The sequence below is a fragment of the Elgaria multicarinata genome, chromosome 5 (assembly GCF_023053635.1).
Source record: "Elgaria multicarinata webbii isolate HBS135686 ecotype San Diego chromosome 5, rElgMul1.1.pri, whole genome shotgun sequence".
Classification (NCBI taxonomy): Eukaryota; Metazoa; Chordata; class Lepidosauria; order Squamata; family Anguidae; genus Elgaria; species Elgaria multicarinata.
Window position 1 is genome coordinate 126546551 of NC_086175.1, and position 21832 is coordinate 126568382.

Sequence of the window (21832 nt, forward strand, 5' to 3'; positions counted from 1 at the left end):
CTGGTTGGCCACTATGTGAACAGAGTGCTGGACTAGATGGACCCTTGGTCTGATCCAGCATCAGGGCACTTCTTACGTTCTTTTGTTCACCATGCACAATGATCTCCATTTCATAATGCCTTTAGCTTTGTGGAAAAGCTATTGTCTGTCTTCAGCCTAAGCTAAATGTTCTTTGGCTACTTTTGGATTTTTTTCGAGGTGTTGGACGTGAGCGACGTCCATCCTTGGGATCCTCTCTGTATAGGGCAAATGCCTTCATTCCACATTTTAGGTCTTTTTCCATGGCAACATACCTTCATCGTTCTTTAGCTTCAGCAAAATGTCCCTTTTGCAAAATGAACCCTTCTCCATGACAGTAGCAGAATGTCCCATCCATGCATTGTTTGGTTTTGGGATGATCAAACTTGGGAAGATGTGCCGATTCAGCTTGCGCACTGTGGAACACTCTTTGCCATGTGGTTCTAAGTAATTGCAGTGTAAGAATCCCAGATACATGGAAACACATGATAAAAATAAATCTGGTGCCCCGGGACTTTGACCAACATGGCCAGTGGCACCATGTAGTCTGTAACAGTGAAATGTTGTGGTTGTGCTTATATTAGGGAAGAAAAAAAGTGTGGTCTTGCAGGCCTTCCTCTCTGGCAGAAGCCCTTAGAATACCAAGCAATGATTTTGTTTTGCTTTTCAACCCTGCTTTTCACTTGTTTGTTTGATCACATCAACCGAGGAGGAAAACAATGAGATGGCTGGTGCTTGGCTTATAACAGTATCCCTCTGCACACCTTTAATGTTTGCCTCAGTGTGGTACAGTCCTCCTCGTGGGCCCCACAACAAACGCTAGTAGCAAATAATTTCCCCAAGCCGTGATGTCTGTTGAAAAAGGATGCTCTCCTCCTGTTCTGTTCTGTTCTCTCATCCTCTGACTCATGCTGACTCTGAAGCTGTCTTGCTTTCTACTGTGAGTGAAGAAAGTCGTGGACAAACTCCTCAAAGTTCAATTCCTAGTTGCATAATCTCTAGAAGCTTTGACTGTCATGGTTAAATTCAGAAGCCCCCCTATGTGCAAACCTTGCAAGGCAGGTTGAAAAGTCTTCTTGAAATCTTCCAAGAATGCTATTCAGAACAGGATGTTGGGTTTTAAAATTCTTTTATTGGTCTTTGTAAGCTGCTCTGGGAGACTTTTTGGCTGAAGAGTAAGGTAAAAATGCTTAACAAATAAAATCTAGCACTACCACACTTACTAGACCACCAACTGCAGGAATTGTATGCTGATGCATGCAGCCCATTCACTCCTATTTTTCTCATCCCATTTCTGTAAGCGGCTAAACAAACTAGGCATGGATAGCTAAGTGTAAAGTCCAAACCTGATATGACTTATTGGGCCTGTTCAGACAACACACTAAGCCATGGTTAGGCCGCTAAACCTTTTGCAGTAAATGGTTAGTGAGCCTGTTTAAACCGTCGTTATGTAGCCACCAGGGTTAGGAATGGTTCACATGACACATTAAGCCATAATGTCTAGCTCAAAATGCTTAACCACCATGACTTAGTGTGTCAAGGTTGTTGTGTCCAAACAAGCCAGGATTTTTAAGCCAGTTTTAAACCATGGTTTGTTGTTGGCTTAGAAATCCTGGCTTATTTGGGTGCAATAAACTATAATCTACATTGCTGCCTAGTAAGTAACCTCAGAGAGCCAAAGTAGTGGAGAGTTTAAAACATGGGAAGCTGTCAGAGCACTGATCCATCTCCACCTCACCCAGTATTGTCCACAGTGACGGGCAGTGACTTCCCAGGTTTTCAGGCAGGATTATTTCCCGGCCATAGTTGGAAAAGGTGGGGATTGAACCTGGGACGTTCTGCACGCAAAACGTGTGCTCTACCACTGAGCTACTTCCGTAGTATCATTGTGCTATCCTTTAATATTTTTATTTATTACTTAAATGGGCCGAGTCACCATTATATTGGAGGCCAAAACTACAAATAAAGCCTGTCTCTTCAGTTACGAGAAAGGAAGAACTCTGTGTCGGGCGGTTTGCAGAGAAGGGCTGCAAAAATGAAAGATTGTTTTCCTAGGCACAAGAATTAGTGACGGAAAATTCCTGTGGTCTAGTGGCGATACGGCATGAGAATCAGGAGATGTCAATTCTATTGCTCATTGGATCTGTCTGTGGCACATGCAAGGGTTTTAAATTTGTTGTTATCCGTTTCAGCAGAAGGGAGCTTAACTAACCACCTTGAGTCCCAGTACTGGGGAAAAGGCAGGATATAAATAAATATCATCATCATTATCATCACAAAGATGACCCACAAAAAATTGTTTTAAAACATCAGGCAGAGCTTCTGTATTGGTTTGCATAATCACTGGTACAAGATGTTTCAGTGAAGAGAGTTCACACGTTCAGCGCCCGACTTCAGTGAAATGTGATGGACACAAGAGACCAAGAAGGCTACCTGATACGAAGTCAGACCATCAGTGCAGCTCACTTGGTAATACCTACATTGACGGCCAGTAGCTCTCCCTTGGTTTTAGGCGTTGGTTGTTCCCACCCTACTCAGAGATGGCTAAGGATTGAACCTAGGACTTTCTGAAGGCAAAGCATGTGCTCTACCACTGACCTACGGCCTTCTCCAAATGAAACCTATGGCCTGATTGGAGTCCAGCAGGAGAAGAGCCTTTAGTGTGGTGGCCCCTTCTCTTCATAGAATCATAGAATAGCAGAGTTGGAAGGGGCCTACAAGGCCATCGAGTCCAACCCCCTGCTCAATGCAGGAATCCACCCTAAAGCATCCCTGACAGATGGTTGTCCAGCTGCCTCTTGAAGGCCTCTAGTGTGGGAGAGCCCACAACCTCACCAGGCAACTGATTCTATTGTCGTACTGCTCTAACAGTCAGGAAGTTTTTCCTGATGTCCAGCTGGAATCTGGCTTGCTGTCACTTGAGCCCGTTATTCCGTGTCCTGCACTCTGGGAGGATCGAGAAGAGATCCTGGCCCTCCTCTGTGTGACAAAAATGTAATAAATAAATAAATAAATAAATAAATAAATAAATAAATAAACTTTTTAAGTATTTGAAGAGTGCTGTCATGTCTCCCCTCAATCTTCTCTTCTCTTCTCTTCTCCCTGCCCCTGGAGGTCAGGCAGGCACCAACACTGGGCTGCTTCTGGTGCCTCCTGAAAACAACTTTTTCCCAGGAAGCATCTCTCAACTGACCAGCCAATGTTTTTATTGGTTCTTTGTTTTAAATTGAACAATTTTAATTTGCTGTTTGAATTTTTTTTAAAAAAACTTTTTACTGTTTTATTCCAACGTTCACTGCTCCAGAATCTTTTTAGCTATGGAGCTGTATATAAATATTGTAAATAAATAAATGTATGCACGTTAGTCTTCAGTTACCTGACTTATCAGGTTGTAAATTACTTCAGGAGACTTGTCAGAACTCATTCCAGATGAAGCAGCAGCAGCAGCAGAGAATAGATTGCCCTGTCTAAGCACACTTGTGCTAGATATGGCATAGGAACATTATGCTAGCTGGGGATGCTGGGAATTGTAGTCAACATGTCTGGAGGGCACCAGGTTAGAGAAGGTTGCTTAAAGCAATCATTTTATTCTCTGTGTTGATTGTACATCGTAGTAATCCCCTCTTTTTCTGGCCTGTTTAGATTAGGGTGAGCAATTGGTGGCCTTCGGGATGTTTTGGCCTACAATTCCCATCAGACCTACCCAGCATCACCAATGGTGAGGGCTGATGGGAATTATGGGCCAAAACATCTGGAGGGCCGCAAATTGCCCATCCCAATTTTGAATAGTATCACCGCCACATGGCCCACAGCCTTTTGCAACAAGATTAAGAGCAGATCTTGGGTTCATGTACTTCCATTCCTTCCTGTGGTGAGAAATCAGTGACTGAGCCGTATTTGTTTGTATATGTCATGCCCCCGCTGGAGGAATCTTCCTCAGAGGAAGAGCTAGAGCTCCCAGAAACCAAGGGCACGCCAAAGAAGTCACTGTCATCAGAGCAAGAGGAGCCTGAGCCCTCAGGGGAGATGGCTGCGGGTCTGTCCCTGGGCTCTGCCTCTGAGGTCGAGGCTGAGCAATCCCCAGGCCCCCAGGAGCATTGTCGCCTCAAGCAACAGGCCAGTAGGGCTCCTATGGGAAGGAGTGCTTGCTTGCAAGGAAGGAATCCTTAGGAGAAAGCAACTCCTCATAGTAGCACTCTGACAGAGAGCTTTGATGTACTGCAGCTGAGCCCTTGGTGGGGCTCAGCAGGCTTTGGTGTTAAAAGCCTTCTGTGTCTACCTAGCCAGCATTGCAAATAACACCATTCTTCCAGCTCCTGTGCTTTCTCTCTTGCCTCCCAGACCTTGCCTGGTGACTGATGCTCCGTGCTACTGACCCTTAGACTCCTTCTTGACTCTGCTTCTGGACTGTGTAATGTATCTGACTGCCTAACTGTGTAATGATCTCTGCCTGCTATCTTGACTATCATGCCTTAGCCAGACCAAATTTATGTGACTGCTTGTCTGTGCTTTGACCTTCACCTGCTATCTTGACCACCCCTCCCTAGCCTGAACCCCACTGGACGGAAACCTGTGTGCTTGAACATTTGCTGGCTTCTTTGCCTTGCTTCTTGCACTCAGAGACTGCTGCAGTCAACGCAGGACAGTATACCAGAGGTTTTGGACCTGGTGAAATAGGTCCAAATTATACGTGACACTGGTAGATCTATGCAAGTTAAACCTGGATCTGCCCCAATGAGGCAAGGACGGGGGTGGGAATAATCCAACAATGAATGAAAACTGCAAACAGGTGAGCAGTGCTGAGCGCTCTTTGTATCCACCACTGTCTTTCCCTCAGCCTCCTCTCTCAGAGCGATCTTCTCTGATGGTGAGATCTCTTCTGGTCCTGGAGCCCGGTTGGGAAGGAAAATTGCTTCTAGGCACAGGCTATCCACTGCCTTGCCTCTGCATATCTCTCTTGCTTTTTTAAAATCAGTCCCTCAGTCCTTCTTTCTATGCGATTGGAGTAGATCTGCATTTCAGTTTACAGGACTGCTACCAAGATGTGTAGTTCACATCTGCAGAACCCGCTTTCTATCTTCTTGTCTCAGACGACACGATAGTCAACGGCGGGGTAAAAATCAACTCGACAGTTATTTATCTAGGGGATACTCCCGCCACAACGTGTTAATAATCAGCCATGGTGTGGATTAGGATCAGTGTTGAGTTGACGCCTAGAAGCCTCGTGTGGCGCAGAGCGGTAAAGCAGCAGTTTCTGCAGCCGAAACTCTCCCCACGGCCTGAGTTCGATCCCAGCAGAAGCTGGTTTCAGGCAGCCGGCTTTGAGTCGACTCAGCCTTCCATCCTCTCGAGGTCGGTAAAATGAGTACCCAGTTAGCTGGGGGAAAGGTAAGAATGGCCGGGGAAGGCAACGGCAAACCACCCCGCTATAAGGCCTGCCAAGAAAACGTCAGTGAAAGCTGGCGTCCCTCCAAGAGTCAGCAATGACTCAGTGCTTGCACGAGAGGTTCCTTTCCTTCCTTCCTAAGTTGACTCCTAGCCCGAGTTAACTCACTCATCCCCCACCCTCTCAGTCCTCCCGCTAGTATCCCATCAGCCATTGCTGTTGAAAATCTATCCTGCTGGCTGGACTAGAGCGGTAGCCACCACTTTGAACGTTCCTGCCTTGCGACTCTGTGGCTGATGAAATAACCAATGGTGGCCAAGGAAATAACCAACAGTACTCACCACACAACACGATAACCAATGGTGGTTCAAATAGCCAGCTCTGCACAGCATTGATGATTTGCATTGGTTATTTCGAGCAAATAACCAACCATTGGATAAAAAACTCTCTCCACACATCATGATAACCCATGATGGATTAAATAACCAACCGTCAACTATTTAAACCACTATTGGTTATCGTCTGAACCCAGTCAGTGTGTTCATTCTCTCTCTCGCCCCTCACATATATACACACACACCCCTATCCTTGATACCCTTGCAATCATGAGGCATAATCCAACAGGGTGTTTATACCCCCATTGATTCCTTTCCGCCCTGCCAGTTCCCTTCTGCTGATGGTGGAATCCCACCACTATGCAAAAGAGTTTTAGTGCTTCCGAGGGCAAGCCCTGTTTCTGGAAGGAGGCAGGTCAGTAGAGTTCCATTATGTGAGTTCCAACAACCTGCCTCCTTCCAGAAACAGGGCTTGCCCTCGGAAGCACTAAAACTCTTTTGCATAGTGGTGGGATTGTTCTGCGGTCTCTTGAGGCTTGCTTGGGAAGCTAGGAGCAAGATCAAGCAGGAAGGCTTGAGGCAGGGAGAAAGCAAGACCTTGGATAGCTTCAGGTAGGTTTTGCTGGCTGGAACTCTCTTCTTTTATTTATTTTTGTGAACCCCCCAGAGAGCTCTGGCTATTGGGCGGTATAGAAATGTAATTTATTTATTTATTTATTTATTTATTTATTTATTTATATCCCGCCCTATATCACAAGGATTTCAGGGCAGCGAACAGATAGAATCAAACATACAAAATAGATAAATAAATATACACTTCTACTAGGAAAACTGTGGGCAGCTTGTGACCCTCCAGATGTTTTGGCCCACAATTCCCATCATCCCTCATATTGGCTATGCTAGTTAGGGTTGAAGGGTGTTGTAGGCCAAAACATTTGGAGGGCTAAAAGTTGCCTACTTCTGTACTAGGAAAATAGGAAGATGTTGTCTCAGCAGCGAGCTAAAGCCAACTCAAGCCTTATGTAGGCTGGCAAAGCATGTAGTGTGGTTGCCTCAACTACATTGATAGAGAGCTGTTGCCTGATTTTGTAGCCTGAGTCTTCTGCAAGGCTGGAGATATGGAGGTTCTACCAGGGCTGTGTTCTCTGGCTGGGACTGCTCTGAATAAGACACTGGCTTTCCTGCTGCCAAGGATTGTCTTATGCATTGTCCACACTAGAATCCTCTGCACACTGGAAGGCATGAGGGCTGGGGAACATGACAGTCAGAGTGGTGGTGGTGGGGAATAGAAGACATCCTTTGATATATGATCCAGGCAGTTGCAAAGCACAAGATAATAATACAATTTATTGCAGTAAATAGACCATTCCAATAAAAAATACATACAAAAAGTCTGAGCATACAATTAGCTATTAAAAAGACACGCACTCATAGAGGATCGAGGCGGGGAACAACACCAAATACAATATAATACCTAACATTAGTTAAAAGAGCATTTAAAACCAATACAATATTAAAATAACTATCACAGCATCTTAAAATTCTTGGGTTTAAAATTCATCTGGGTAGGCCTGTCGGAAGAGACTAGTCTTTACGGCTTTCTTAAACTCAGAGAGAGCTTTAAGCTGATGAATCTCCTCCGGCAGGCTATTCCACAGTCTGGGGGTGGCAGAAGAAAAGATCCTCTGGGTAACAGCTGCCAGCCTAGTTGTGGCTGACTGGAGTAAACCCTTCCCAAAGGACCTGAGTGTGTGGGGCGGATTGTACAGGAGAAGGCGATCCCGCAGGTAACCTGGACCCAAACCATGTTGGGCTTTAAAGGTAATAACCAACACTTCCCCTGAAACTAATTGGCAGCCAGTGAAGTGATTTTAAAGTTGGTGTAATATGGTCACCCCTAGGTGTACCAGTGACCAACCTGGCTGCCATATTTTGAACTAGTTGAAGTTTCCAGACTAGGCACAAAGGTAGCCCTATGTAGAGCGCATTGCAGAAGTCGAGCCTCAAAGTTACCCGTGTGTGCACTACCATTTTTAGGTCTTCCAACTCTAGGAAGGGGCACAGCTGGTGTATCAGCCGAAGCTGATAGTAGGCACTCTCGGCTGTCGATATTGTAAGATGATGATGATGATGATGATGATGATGATGATGATGATTTATTTATTTATTTATTTATTTATATAGCACCATCAATGTACATGGTGCTGTATTAAATCATTTTACAAGTTCCTCCTCCAAGAATGCAAGTGGTGGTGTGCCTATGTGGTAGGGTGTGGCATGCATTCAAAATCAATATTTACTTTTGGAGTATTACATCAGTTCAGCCATCGATTTGTTTAAAGGGCTGTTATCTGGTATAAATTACTGTGCAAACAATTCACAAAATCTGCACCTCCTAAGTATAAACCCTTTCAGGGTTAGTTCGCACAAGTAGCAAATGAGCTTGCAAAATGTTTCCTCGACTGAATCACTTCAGACTACAGAAAGGAGTGTGCGTGTGTTCAATGACTGATTGCTTCCACCAGTCTTTTAGGTAATATCCCAGGACGTTAAGGCCCTAAAAGATCAATGCCATCCCGTTTAATTAGACTTGGAAACTAATAGACAACCAGTAAAGTTGATACAAAATCAGTTTAGCTCTTATGATTGAGCATGACGGTTGCGTTTTGCATCGCTTGCAGTTTCTGAAATGTCTTTAAAGGCAGCCCTATGTCAAGAGCATTGCAATGGACCAGCCTGGATGTCACTGAGGCATTTTACTTTATCGCTATCATTATTTATATACTGTGCTTCCACAAATGCTACCAGTAGCCCCATTCAGAAGACACCTTAAACCAGCCTTCCTCAACCTGGGGCGCTCCAGATGTGTTGGACTACAACTCCCAGAATGCCCCAGCCAGCTCCGCTGGCTGGGGCATTCTGGGAGATGCAGTCCAACACATCTGGAGCGCCCCAGGTTGAGGAAGGCTGCCATGCCTTTAACCATGGTGGTTAAGCCAGAAAGTCGGGCTGTGTTCAGAAGACACCTTAAACCATGGCTTTAACCATGTTAAATAAAGCTTTCTGGCTTAACCACCGTGGTTAAAGCCGTGGTTTAAGGTGTCTTCTGAATGGGGCCATAATGGTGTACAACAATTCAAATAAAGACCAAAATATATGAAAACATAATAAAACCTTATTAAAACATTGAAACTGCCAGATGCACATGTAGAATTGCAAATCTTATCATTCAGTAAGAGCTAATGAGGTTATGTAGTAGCGTGAAGCCGCTGTAATGTAAGGCAAGTATTATTACCAGTCTTTGTCCAGTGCATAGTAAGTATCCATTGTTACTAACAAGGGTAGCTGCTAGAAACAATTAAACCACTGGGATTTAACAGCCTGGCCTCTGCATTCTGAACTAGTTGCAATTTCCAAGTACTCTTCAAATGCAGCTATATGTAGAGCACATTACAATAATGCAAACTATTGTAACTAAGGCAAGACCAAATAAATTTTAAAAATCTGCATTCTCCAGGGGCATAATTGGCACTCAAGTCTCAGCTGGGTGAGATCGCTCTTGAACTTGCTTCTAATTTTTTTCTGCTCCCTTTTTCTTTTCTTTTCAGAAGATCACTAAACACATTCATGTTAACTTCATGACGTAGCATGCACCTTCTCTGATTTGTTATTCTAGTCACTTTAAACAACTTTGAGAGGGCTTTACCCTTAAAGGCGGCCTAAAAATAATGTTAAATAAATAAAATAAAAGCCTATACATGCTGATAATCTCCGAACGTGAAATCTTACCGCAGACCTCTGTGTCCTGAGGTTGAATTGATTCAGCAAATGCTGCATCTCACTTGTCCTCTTTCTTACTCAATGGGATTAACATGGTTTGCTTTTAAATGGCTCAACAACAGTAGCAATATGTTAATATGGTAGCCTAGAGATAGCCTAGCTACAGTTATCCATGCTCTGATAACCTCTCGTTTGGATTACTGCAATGCGTTATACGTGGGGCTGCCTTTGAAAACGGTCCGGAAGCTTCAGCTGGTACAAAACAAGGCAGCCCGTTTACTAACAGGGACTGGCTGGCGAGATCACATTACGCCAGTCTTTTTACAACTTCATTGGCTGCCAGTCCAGGTCTGGGCCCGATTCAAAGTGCTGGTATTGACATTCAAAGCCCTAAACGGTTTGAGTCCAGGTTATTTGAAGGAACGCCTCCTCCCATATGTACCTGCCCGGACCTTAAGATCATCTACAGGGGCCCTTCTCCGTGAGCCCCTGCCAAAGGAAGTGAGGCAGGTGGCTACTAGGAGGAGGGCTTTCTTCTCTGTGGCACCCCGGTTGTGGAATGAGCTCCCCAGAGAGGTCCGCCTGGCGCCTACACTGTACTCCTTCCGTTGCCAGCTGAAGACCTTTTTATTCACTCAGTATTTTAACACTTAATTTTAACTTAAATTTAAATTTTACTGTTTTAACTCTGTATTTTAATCTTATATCAATTTTGCTGCGTGGTTTTATCCTGGTTGTGCTTTTTACCTCTTGGTTTTTTATTATGGTTTTAATTTTTGTGAACCGCCCAGAGAGCTTCGGCTATTGGGCGGTATAAAAATGTAATAAATAAATAAATAAATAAATTTTAGTTTAAATTTAAATTTTACAGTTCTAACTCTGTATTTTAATCTTATATCAATTTTGCTGCGTGGTTTTATCCCGGTTGTGCTTTTTATATTGTATTTTGTAATTGTGCTTTTAACCTGTTGGTTGTTTTATTACGGTTTTAATTTTTGTGAACCGCCCAGAGAGCTTCGGCTATTGGGCGGTATAAAAATGTAATAAATAAATAAATAAATAAATAAATAAATAAATATGTAGGACCTGCAACAAAATGTCCTGTGGAGTGCTGCTGTTCAGGGAGCCAGCCAGCCAAGCCCTTTCCCAGTTATTCATTCCATTCACCTGGTTTTTTTTGGTCTCTCCATCTCCAAAAGTCATTAAGCATGACTGAGTATGCTCGGCCTTAATTGGGCTGGTTTTGTTAACAATGGGAGCTTTTGCACCAAAGCAAACACCAGCTTCTATCTGCAGGACCACAGCGGAGGAGGAATGGATTAAATCCTTCCTCCACGCCAGTTGCAATCCAGATAATTTATCTGACCCTTCCTCTATTGTTTGCACGTAAAAATAAAAATAGCCCTGCATTTTAATGCAAAGATCCACTCTAATGTTTGCATGTAGTTTGGACTGAAGTGACTCAGGTTTGATCTGACTACCTGCACCACACCTTCTGTCAGTCAGCTAGAAGAATCTGGAGCTAAAGGAAGTGAATCAGACTATTGAGATTCACAAGGACCTGAGTCAGTGCCTTTTCTATTAAAATCAATTCTCAATTTGTCATAGCAACATACTCTGATCTAGAGAAACCAGGGTCCTGAGCCTCTTCCTTCTGTCTGCCCCAGGTGTAGGGTTGACAATACTTAAAATCAAAATTCTGTTAATCGGGTGGGGGCAGGAGATCCCAGAGAGGGTTTTTGAGGAGGACTCCAGAATTTTTTGGCGTGTCTCAAATGCACCAGCTCTGATAGACGGGGTTCCAGTAATCCAAGGTGTACCGTTAAATGCAAAGGAGTGGGATATGGGGACAACTGGCCTTTCTTCTAGTCTTTATTTTATGGCAACGTGCTGCAATGTAAAAACAAAACAAAACAAAAACTGCTCCTAGGTATCTTTTACTGGTAAGTTGGCAACCATACCAGGGACAGTGCTGGCAAAATACAAGGGCAGTTCACAGGGCTCTGTGCTTTGATCTTCAGGTCTTGGAAGCAGTGGCAGAGATAATTAATTTTAGACCCTAGACGTAGTTGTACTTAGGGGGTCCTCTTTAGATGCCAATGTGTATTACTTCAGTTATGAGCTACACAGCTAGCAATTATCTCCCCCTGCCCCACTGTCACCCTATGCTTTGTAACTGCTTCTACGTTCCTGACAACAAAACTGTTTGCCAACCCTGGTATAAAGAAGAAGAAATACTCTGACCATGTGCAGTTTTGGCTTTGAACTCAACGCACAGCGCCATCATGACCACAGGACTAAAACGGAGTCTTGCTTCTCAGAGCAAGACCCAGAGTGCAGGACACGGAATAACGGGCTCAAGTTAAAGGAAGCCAGATTCCGGCTGGACATCAGGAAAAACTTCCTGACTGTTAGAGCAGTGCGACGGTGGAATCAGCTACCTAGGGAGGTTGTGGGCTCTCCCACACTAGAGGCCTTCAAGAGGCAGCTGGACAACCATCTGTCAGGGAAGCTTTAGGGTGGATTCCTGCATTGAGCAGGGGGTTGGACTCGATGGCCTTGTAGGCCCCTTCCAACTCTGCTATTCTATGATTCTGCTGCCCTCATCTTCTGCTGCACTCTGGGTATACATTTGGGGCCCACTGGCCCCATGGTCCAGCTCTAGCTGCACCACTGCTTGGACATAAGTAGATTGTTAGTGCAGGGTTGTGTCAACATCGTAGTTGGGGTTAAACAAACCACGGTGGGCTGTTTGATCTCCTGAACTAAGTCAGTGCATCACAGACTAGCAAGGGAAAGTAAGGAAGTGGAGGACAGCTTTCAGCAATCTGTAATGGGTCTGGTGGTGTGCTCAGCCAGTGTGAATAGTGTCCCCTCCATCATCTATGAAGTACCAAAGTATAGCTACTCTCTATTTTGGCATCTTTTAATAAACCTTAGATCTTTAAATAATGAGACTTTTTTGGCAGTCTGCTCTTGCCCTCGAGATGTTTTGGACTATAACTTCCGTCATCCATGACCATTGACGATGGTGGCTGGTGCCAATGGAAGTTGTGAGCTTTTATATTGTATTTTATATTATGGTTTTATACTGTTGTTTTATACTTTGAATGTTTTTAATTTTTGTGAACCGCCCAGAGAGCTCCGGCTATTGGGCGGTATAGAAATGTAATAAATAAATAAATAAATAAATAAATAAATAGTCCAAAATATTTGGAGGGTAGTGGGTTGGGGAAGGCTGTCCCAGAGGGACATGCAAACACCCAGTTTGCCTGCGACTGACATCTTTTCCTTCCTAGTTTTTCTTTAAAAGAGTTTCACATATCGGGGTAGTTCAAGCTGCCCTAAAGAAAACATGTAAGAAAAAAGAATTGTGTGTGTGTTTTCCTTATAGGGTCTGATATTTGCAATATAATTCAACTTACTTTGCTGCTAGAAAATATAATAATCTTTTAAATCACTTTTTTCCAGGCATTTACCTGAAAAGGTGAAAGATGACAGCCAGGTAAAGAACATGAGCGGGCAGTGGTTTTATGAAGCCAAGTCCAAGAGGCACAGAGAGAAAATACATGGAGCAGACATCATCCGGGCATCAATCAGGAGGAAGCCCTTGACAATAGGTATGCAGTGTTAACTTTTTTAAAATAATAATAATAGGGCTTTTGAGGCAAAAAAAAAAATGCTTTGTGTAGACAGAATATACTATGTGGTTGTTCTCTCCCACCCCGAAAAACAACAACACTTAAGTTGTCAATGGATTAAGAGCTTCTTCAGATGGGTGTTTTATTGCATGCTCACGACTGGTCACTCATGGATTTTCACAGGTAATTTTGACGATGCCATGTTCCTCCTGCATGTCTCCTGTTCCTTCCACCACTTTTTCACGGTAAAATAATCCTCAAAAAACGTGACTGTTCTGAGCTATAGCGACATTTGTCGCTATTTTCTGCTGTATGCAGAAGTTTTGTTATAAAACACCCACTAGAGGGCACTGTCCCACTACACTGTATGGGCCATGATACATCCCCTTTCTCCCCCGTGTGATTCTTCTCGTTCCCATTGTGGAAGAGAAGCAGAAGCAAGAGCGAGTGTAAGAAAACGCAATTTCCCCCCATCTGAAAGAGCTCTCTATGTTCCACGACATGGAACATGTGTCTTCACAGAGCAGTGGGGAGGGGAATACAGGGAAGTCCCATTGCGCATGTGGATTTCTGGTCACACGATGGTTGGATGCCCAAAACAGAGTTGGTGGGCTTAAGGATGTTTAAATCTGTGTTGTATTTAGGCCATAATAATGAGATAGGTGCTCTTGAAATATAAGTTGTCTGAAGAGCAGTTGAAGGGGGAAAAATGTCTATTCTGCACTTGCTAAACGACACCACTGGAATCTTTGGGCTGACATGTGCAAATTGGAGGGTGGCCTTCTTCACAGAGTTACCATGAGACTAAAAAGATAAAAGGAAAAATGTATCAATAGTTCTTAGTGTCCAAGCTCCACTGAAATTAATACGGGATGTCTCTGCTCTTTCATGAATCCCACTGATTGCAATAAGATTGGTTCCAGTAGATTATGTCCAAAGCTTGTAAAGAATTTTACATGTTTAAAAACAGTGCAACTGTTAAAAAATTAACAACAGATGTCATTAAATTGCATAAATGCCTTTTAAAGATCTGGGATCTATGATATGCTGATGGTAGTACCGAAACATAGTTAAGAAGATCTTGTTAAGAGTTTCGATCTTGATTGGGTTCGGACGACATGATAACCAATGGTGGGTTAAATAGTCAATGATGAGTTACTGTGTCGTCTGTCAGGACTTTTTCACACCATGGTTAGTTATTCGGCTAAAATAACTAATGCAAGTAACCGACTGTGCGGAGTTGACTATTTGAACAACCGTTGGTTAGCGTGTCGTGTGTCGGGCACTGTTAACTATTTCATCACTCACGGTTATTTTCAGTGACTACAGAGAGTGACCAAAGCAGCAGCTGCCACTTTTGTCTAGCTGACAGAACTCACAATGGCTGATGGGATACCAGAGGAAGGACTAAGTGGAGAAGAGAGGGCACGGGATATGTCAATCAAACACACTATTGACTAATAGTCGACTCGATGCTGGCCTTAATCCACACCACAGTTTATTATAATCATGTTGTGTGGAGTACCCCCTCTATAATCAACCATGGAGTTGACTATTAACCTACCGTTGACTAGTGTGTTGTCCGAACCAGACTTTGTGTCTGTCCGGGAAAGCCGCCAAATGGCTTGACAAAGAAAGATAAGACCAGCCGGTAGCTAGGTAACGAAGGTGTTTATTTACAGAAGCTAAACAGTAAAGGGAAAGGAGGGGAAAACGGGGGTTTGACAGCAAAAGTCAAGGAACAGGAACAGTTCAAGGAGCAGGCTTGTAGAGTAGTCAATGTCCAGTCCAAAGTCAAGGGAGCGTGGCAAAGAGGAGATTCGATAATGCAGTCCAAGTTCAAACACAGCCAACAGTCAGCGACAAACCAGTAACACAGTCCAGAGTCAGGGGCAACAACAGGCAAGACATAGTCACAAACCGGTCCAAGGTCGAAGCAGGAATCCAGAGTAGGCAGACGTGGTCACGGGGTCCGGGAATCAAGACAGGAATCAGAATCCAGGCGTTCAGGAACAAGGCACGAGATCACAAGAGCAAAGGCTTCCGCCAGAATGCTCAGATAATCTCTGACCACTTTGCAGGGCTCACAGCTGCGCTTTTATCCTTAGTCAGAGTGCTGAGTCATGGCCTCTCAGCTGATCCCTAATTGCCTGGTGTTTCTGGTGGAGGCGGCGAGACCGGCGTCTGGTTGCCTTCTCCGCCCGCAACTGGCTGAAACCAGGCTTCTCCGCCTCCTCCTCAGACCTCTGCGGCTCCTCCGTAGTCTTTGCTGGCATCAGGCCCTCAGAGCTAGCAGAGGTCCCAACTGGCCTTGGCTCTTCTCCCTGAGGCTCTGCCACAGTCTCTGCCAGTCCAGCCTCCTCACTACCTGAGCTGGGCTTCTCGGTACTAGGTCCAGCCTCTGCCACCTCCTCCTCATCTCCTGACTCCATCTCTATGCAGGGCATGACAGTGTCTTCGAACTTAATTATGGTGGTTTTCAGCTTTAGTTTTAAGCATGCACAGCCAAAATGCAAAATAACCTTTTCCTTCTTTCGTGTCTGTATGTGTTATCTTTCAGCAGAGAAGAGCCAAAGGAAGTCAGACAAAACAAAGAGCAGTTGGGTGAGCAATGTCAATAAAGAAGTCTCCACGCCACCAGAACTGTTGGGTGCCATAAAAGAGACGGAAGGAGAATCAAAATCTAGTCAGAGGTTAGCGATCCAAAGAAACTTGCTAATTATTTTGTTTCGTATAAATGTATTGATTGGAAAAAACAGCTAAGCTTACCAAGAGAGAATGAGGCTGGAGGAAGATGTAATAATTCAAGGTTGGTGTGGGTTAGTTTCAGAACACGATTGTTACAAGCAGGACAGGTGTACATTTTTGCAGGGTGGGGTCCTGTCACAGGATCTGTTCAAACTGGCTTTGCAGGATTTTGGTGTAAGTCAGACTGAATTGGGAAAAATCTGCTTCCTATTCTTAAGAAGGGAGACAAGGGCCTGAGTCTATGGCCTAGTCTACACCAAGCAGGATATTGCACCATGAAAGCGGCATGAAAGCGGTATATAAAAGGCAGGAGCCACGCTACTGCTTTATAGCGGTATCGAAGTGGTTGGGGCCCATCGACACAGACCATGTGCCACTTTCATTCTGCGCTAACCTGCTTGGTGTGGCTCCTGCCTTTTATATACCGCCTTCATAGTGTTATATCCTACTTGGTGTAGAAGTGTCAAATGGCCCCAACAGTCGTCAGTGCACTTCAGTACCACTATAAAGCACTAGTGTGGTTCCTGCCTTTTATATACCACTTTCCTAGTGTAATATCCTGCTTGGTGTAGATTAGGCCTATGTGCTGCAGATGCCTCTTTGCTACCCTCCATAATATTACTGAACCTATTTGGGGGAATATCACAGAGCAGCATGGTCAGAAACAGTGTTGTATCAGTGCTGCATTTTACCTAATTATGAGTACCAGCATTATGCATTGAAGTTTAACGATTAAACATATAAAAGCTCCTTTAATTGTTTTCTTGTAGATGCAAATTGTTGGTGATCTGTTAAAATTACTTGTACTGTTCTTTTATGGCCATAAATATGTCACCTAATGGTAACTTAATATATGGTATGTTGACACATCAAACTGGATTTCTTTTGAAGGGCAAATGTTTCCCATCCACGCCTATAAATATTATAGGTTGGAAATGAATGTGCCTTAGATGTACACTGCCGTCAAGGATACATAAATGAGAAGCGCCCTTGTTTAAAGTGAGGGAAGGGTTCTCCTTTTTCATGAACTGTGTTATTCTTTAAACTAGTGTTTAGCTACCTTTTTGTAGGTGTGGAGAGAAAGGTCTACTTTAAGTCATGGTTGCAAAACACAAAGTTGGAGATGGAAATCAATGCAATTGAATTTTTTTTGAGGGGCTATCTATTCTGCGGCTCTCACTTCCTTGGTACCTGCCTCCTGCTGAATGGCTAGAGTTGTTATGATTGAAGCTGGGTCCTCCCCCACATGTGATTGGGCTGCTGGATGCAGCTCTGCAACCAGGCCTGCTTCCCATCCATAGGGATCCTATAACACCCTAAAAGACATCTCAGAGACGGTCCGTAGTAGAAAACATTATGGTGGTCAAGCCTGGAGATCATGAAAGACTGGATGAAAGGTGTCCGGTTTCGTCTTCCAACAGTCCTGCTGCTTACCTAGAACGGGATGCAGTTGCTAGACTGCATTTCCAGCCACAGAGATCACATGCTGATACGTGGTCACATGCTGAAATCACATGCTGAATTTCCAGCCACAGAGATCACATGCTGAATGCAGGAAAAGAAAGTTGTTTAGTTCTGTAGGTACAACTTAGCTAAGAAGCTACAGTGGCCTGGTTCAGACAACACGCTAAACCATGCTGCTTAACCACAAAATGGTTAAGGGAATGCATGCATTCCCTTAACCATTTTGTGGTTAAGCAGCATGGTTTAGCGTGTTGTCTGAACCAGGCTACTGTAGGACTCCCTGATTAAAAGCTGTTTGCTCAAAACATATGAATGCAACAAGTGTCAATTATCCCCCCTTGGATTTCTACCTTTTCCCGGTCACTGGTGCTGCCCCGTGTGTGTGTGCGTGTGCGTGCATTGCCTAAGAGTAAGCCATGATTCAGGACCACACCTGAGCTGCATACACATTCCCTCCTTTGCAAACCCAATCAATGCTCAAATGGCTTCTCATTTTATTTATATAGAGATTTCTGTCCCACCTTTCTTGTGCCTATGCACTACCCAGGATGGCTTAAAATAATTTTAAATGTCACAATGTCATAAGATACAATAAAAATAGCATTTAAAACTCAATAAAATGCAACAACAGAAATACATTCATTATTATTTTTATTTATTCAATTTATATCCCGCTTATATACAAAATACCCTAGACGGCATACAAAGTTAAAACAATTTAAACAAGATAAAAACAATCCATAAAAAAATGGGGGTAATTCAATTCCTGGTCGAGAAGGCTATCAATGGCTATGTGCTACCTCCAGTATCAGAGGCAGTAAGCCTATAAACACCAGTTGCTGGGGAATTGGGCGGGTGGGTACTGTTGCACCATGTCCTGCTTGTGGGTTGGGCGCTGTGTGAACAGAGTGCTGGACTAGAACCCTTGGTCTGATCCAGCAGGGCTCTTCTTATGTTCTTAATATTTAAGTCAGTTTAGGTGTGTGATATAGACAGGACCTAGGTAATAGGCTATGGTTAGGGATATTATTTCTTGTTTTTTTTCCCTTTTACAGTCTTAAAGTGCTCAGTGCGGCCTCTAACACATTAGAGAAGCCCAAGGACGATTCGAGGAAGCCATCTGCCTCGCCATCTAAGGTGGGTTCATTGATGATGGCCTGTGAAAATCAATTGCCCGTTTTAACATTTGCAGAAAAGGAAGGGATATCATCTGTTATCACCATGGCTCAGTTCAGACAACGCATTAGTCAACGCAGTGTGAAAACTCCACTCAACTGTTGAGTTTTAGGAGGTAATCCCCACACAACATGTTCTATCTCCACTGTTGTGTGACTGCGGGCTACCATGGAGTTGAGTAAAAGTCAATGTGATATTTGATTGACAGTTCCTCCTCCCTCTCTCCTCCCCCGGTCCTCCCAATTGTATCCCATCAGCCATTGCTGTGAAAAAACAATCCTGGCGGCTGTCCTAGAGCGGCACTTCCTCATTTTGCCGCTCTTACCAGAGAACTCTGTAACCAGTGAGAAAAGTCAACTCAATGCAACGGGAAACTCCACAGAGTATGTCACACAACATGCAACACAACAGTTGAGCAGGAACTCTCTTCTGCAAAACGTGGATGTTCTGCGTGGAGTGTTTTCCAAAAAATCTCTACAGTGGGGTGGAGTTTTCCCGCCAGACCACACATTTCTCAACGGTGATGTAAAAACTCCACCGTGGAGTTCTAAAACCACCATAGAGAAATGTGTTGTCTGAACTGAGCCTATTATCTCTGAGTTACTTGCAGTCACATGCTCATCAAGTCCTGGGGTCCTCCAAGCCTGCATTTTCCTTTTCAGACAAAATTAGAAGCAGGCCTGACTGATGGAAAAACCAGCTTTGGGGCACATTTGCGAGGCGGACTTGCAGAACTGGTGTGAGCAGGAAGAGTGAAGCACACCCACCTGCCTCCTCCATCTTCACATTTGCATTATCTTAGCAAATAAGGATTTAGGAACACATGTTTGCTGAGATGATGTGCAGTTCTGCCCAGAGAGACCTAGATCCACCTGGCTTTTGTCTCTGTTTAGGTCTTTTAACACCTGAGCACTCAAATACCTGGCCCTGAAGTCTTACTAGTACAGCGTGGGCTGAGTTTGGCCCGGTTCAAACATGCATGTACAACATTTGATTACTGACTCACGATCAAATGTGAGAATGGTCTGCACTTGAAGAACTTCATGTTTTTGAGTTGGTATTGGATATTATTATTATTGGGTGTTCATTCAACCTTTAACAATTCAAAATAGTTTCTGAATATGGAGGACCTAGATTTATGTGTTTTATTGGCTCATCATTTATTGGTCTGCTTTTCGGCTCATTTGTAAAGTTGTTATAGTGGTTTTAAATGTATGTGCATTTTCGCATGTTTTTGTGGTTATTAGTTTTTGTATATTTTTAAGTGTTTTTATCTTATGTGAACTGCCCAGAGAGTTTCAGCTATGGGGCAGTATACAAATGCAATAAAATAAATAAATAAACTAAATATTTGGAGAGTTCCAGCTGTGGTGATTAATCATGATGTTTTATTCACCCACACACATCATCGCTTGATCCACAGTCAGTGTGAATCTTGAGTATACAAGTGTGAATCAGCTCTTTGCTGTCAAACTAAGCACTGCAAAAAGGCCTCAAATGGGCACTGAATGTTTCTGCATGGGGCTGAAGGAAAGCTGGAACAAATATCCTGCATCACGCAAAAGACAAAAAAATGCCCTGTATTCAGATATAAAAGTTTTAGCAAGAACACTGTTGAAACCAAAGCAGAATATGGTTTCCAACAATAGAGTTTTCCAGCAGTTTTCGTAGGCTCTTCCTCAACACCCCAAATGAATACCCCCAGTTTCATGGTTATAGCTGTTGTGTAGAGCAAGAGGTTTGTCCAACAAAAACAAGGAAAGCTACCATCATCTTACAGGATCAGTAAACATGCAATGGTTTTCTTGTCATGGTTTTACTGCTTAAAAAACACACCTTACTTTGTATACAGAAGTTAGCAAAGAACTCTTGTTTTGAACTGAAAATGGGACTACAGGCACGGTCAAGCCTGAATAACAGCTATGGACTGTAGTCTGGAAATTCAGGTTAGACGGGACAGATTGGATATGTGTCCACCCAATTCGGTATTTATTGAAGCCTTCTCTGGTATGCAGACAATGCAGCGATGGGTTGATGATGACGTTTATCTTTCTAGAATGCCCATGCTTTGCTGAGCTTTTGTGCATGCCCAATTGCCTCTGTGAAACATCTGGATCTGGTTGCATTGCTTGTACTTTCTTCATTTCAGAACTTTCAGGACTCTTGTGTGTTTTTTTAGATGTAACATGGCTTTGCAAAGTTGAAAACGCCAGAGATGATGGCCGGATGAATCCTTACTCCACCTTTACAAATGGCATTGCTTGTTTTTATAGAATGAATAACAGTCCCCTCACCCAAAACAATAAAGCATTAGCCTTCCTTTTGAAGTGTTTGTCCAACTGCGGTTTAACGTTTACTGCTGTGTTTTTTAATTTGCTTCTATATGACAAGATCTCCTATATGATCGCCCTCTGACATAATACAGCAGGCTACAGCTGTCCCATTAAAATATCCTTGCATTATCAATCTGCTTTCTTCTGCTTTCTATGAAGGTAATTGTTGTTCCACTGTTAAATACAGCATCCTCACCCCTGATAACATTTCTGCTTCGCTTGCTCAGTTGTAACAATCCTAAAAACCTTTACTAGGGGAAAAAAAGTCCCATTCAATTCTGTGGGAAGTGTATCTGACTGTTTTTGTTTAACTTTGGTATCGTTACTATAATTGATGCATCTCTACATTGTTATGTGGACCATTTTTCTTCCTTCCCATGCTCTTTCCTAAATCTGTAAATTTAAACTGAACATTATTTTTTGTTTCAGCAAAGGAAAAATCCATTTAATGACTCAACTTCACTAGAAGATAATGCAAAAAGTGAGCGGTCTGAAAATGGAATGATTGATTTATCAGAGGCAACAGAGAAAGGTGAAGATTTTTTTCCCCTAATGCTTTTGTGGATTCACTGAAAAACTTGAAAAAGTGTAAAAAAAACTCCTTTTACTGGCATTTTTAATGCTGCACTAATGACTCAATTTTCTGAAGGAGTTTCTGAGAAACATACTATATTTTTGCCTCTCTGATTGATACCCATCCTTCCCATTGACATATTCAAGGTGGCTAATGAGTAACGAACAATACAAAATAGCAATAAACATTCAAACATACATAATATGCATACATTGTATAAACATTATACAATGTTTATTGAATATCTTGATCATTCAATATTAGAACTAGATTTCATTCAGAGGGCCTGTTGTATTAGCTGTATTGGCTAGAATTTAAGAATTGAGTGGACTGTCTATGTGATACATGATTTGCATTTTTCTTTCATTTAAATAATA

At 43.2% G+C, this 21832-nt stretch overlaps 1 protein-coding gene across 1 annotated transcript in view; it reads left to right on the forward strand.

Moving 5' to 3' along the window:
* SYTL2 (synaptotagmin like 2) overlaps positions 1-21832 on the forward strand; it is a 102634-nt gene that overhangs the window by 42330 nt on the left and 38472 nt on the right. The window contains exons 3-6 of the mRNA XM_063127210.1: positions 12991-13139; positions 15721-15853; positions 18428-18509; positions 21311-21413. Of these exons, the coding sequence (XP_062983280.1) occupies positions 12991-13139; positions 15721-15853; positions 18428-18509; positions 21311-21413 (467 nt within the window). The remainder of the gene's footprint in view (positions 1-12990; positions 13140-15720; positions 15854-18427; positions 18510-21310; positions 21414-21832) is intronic.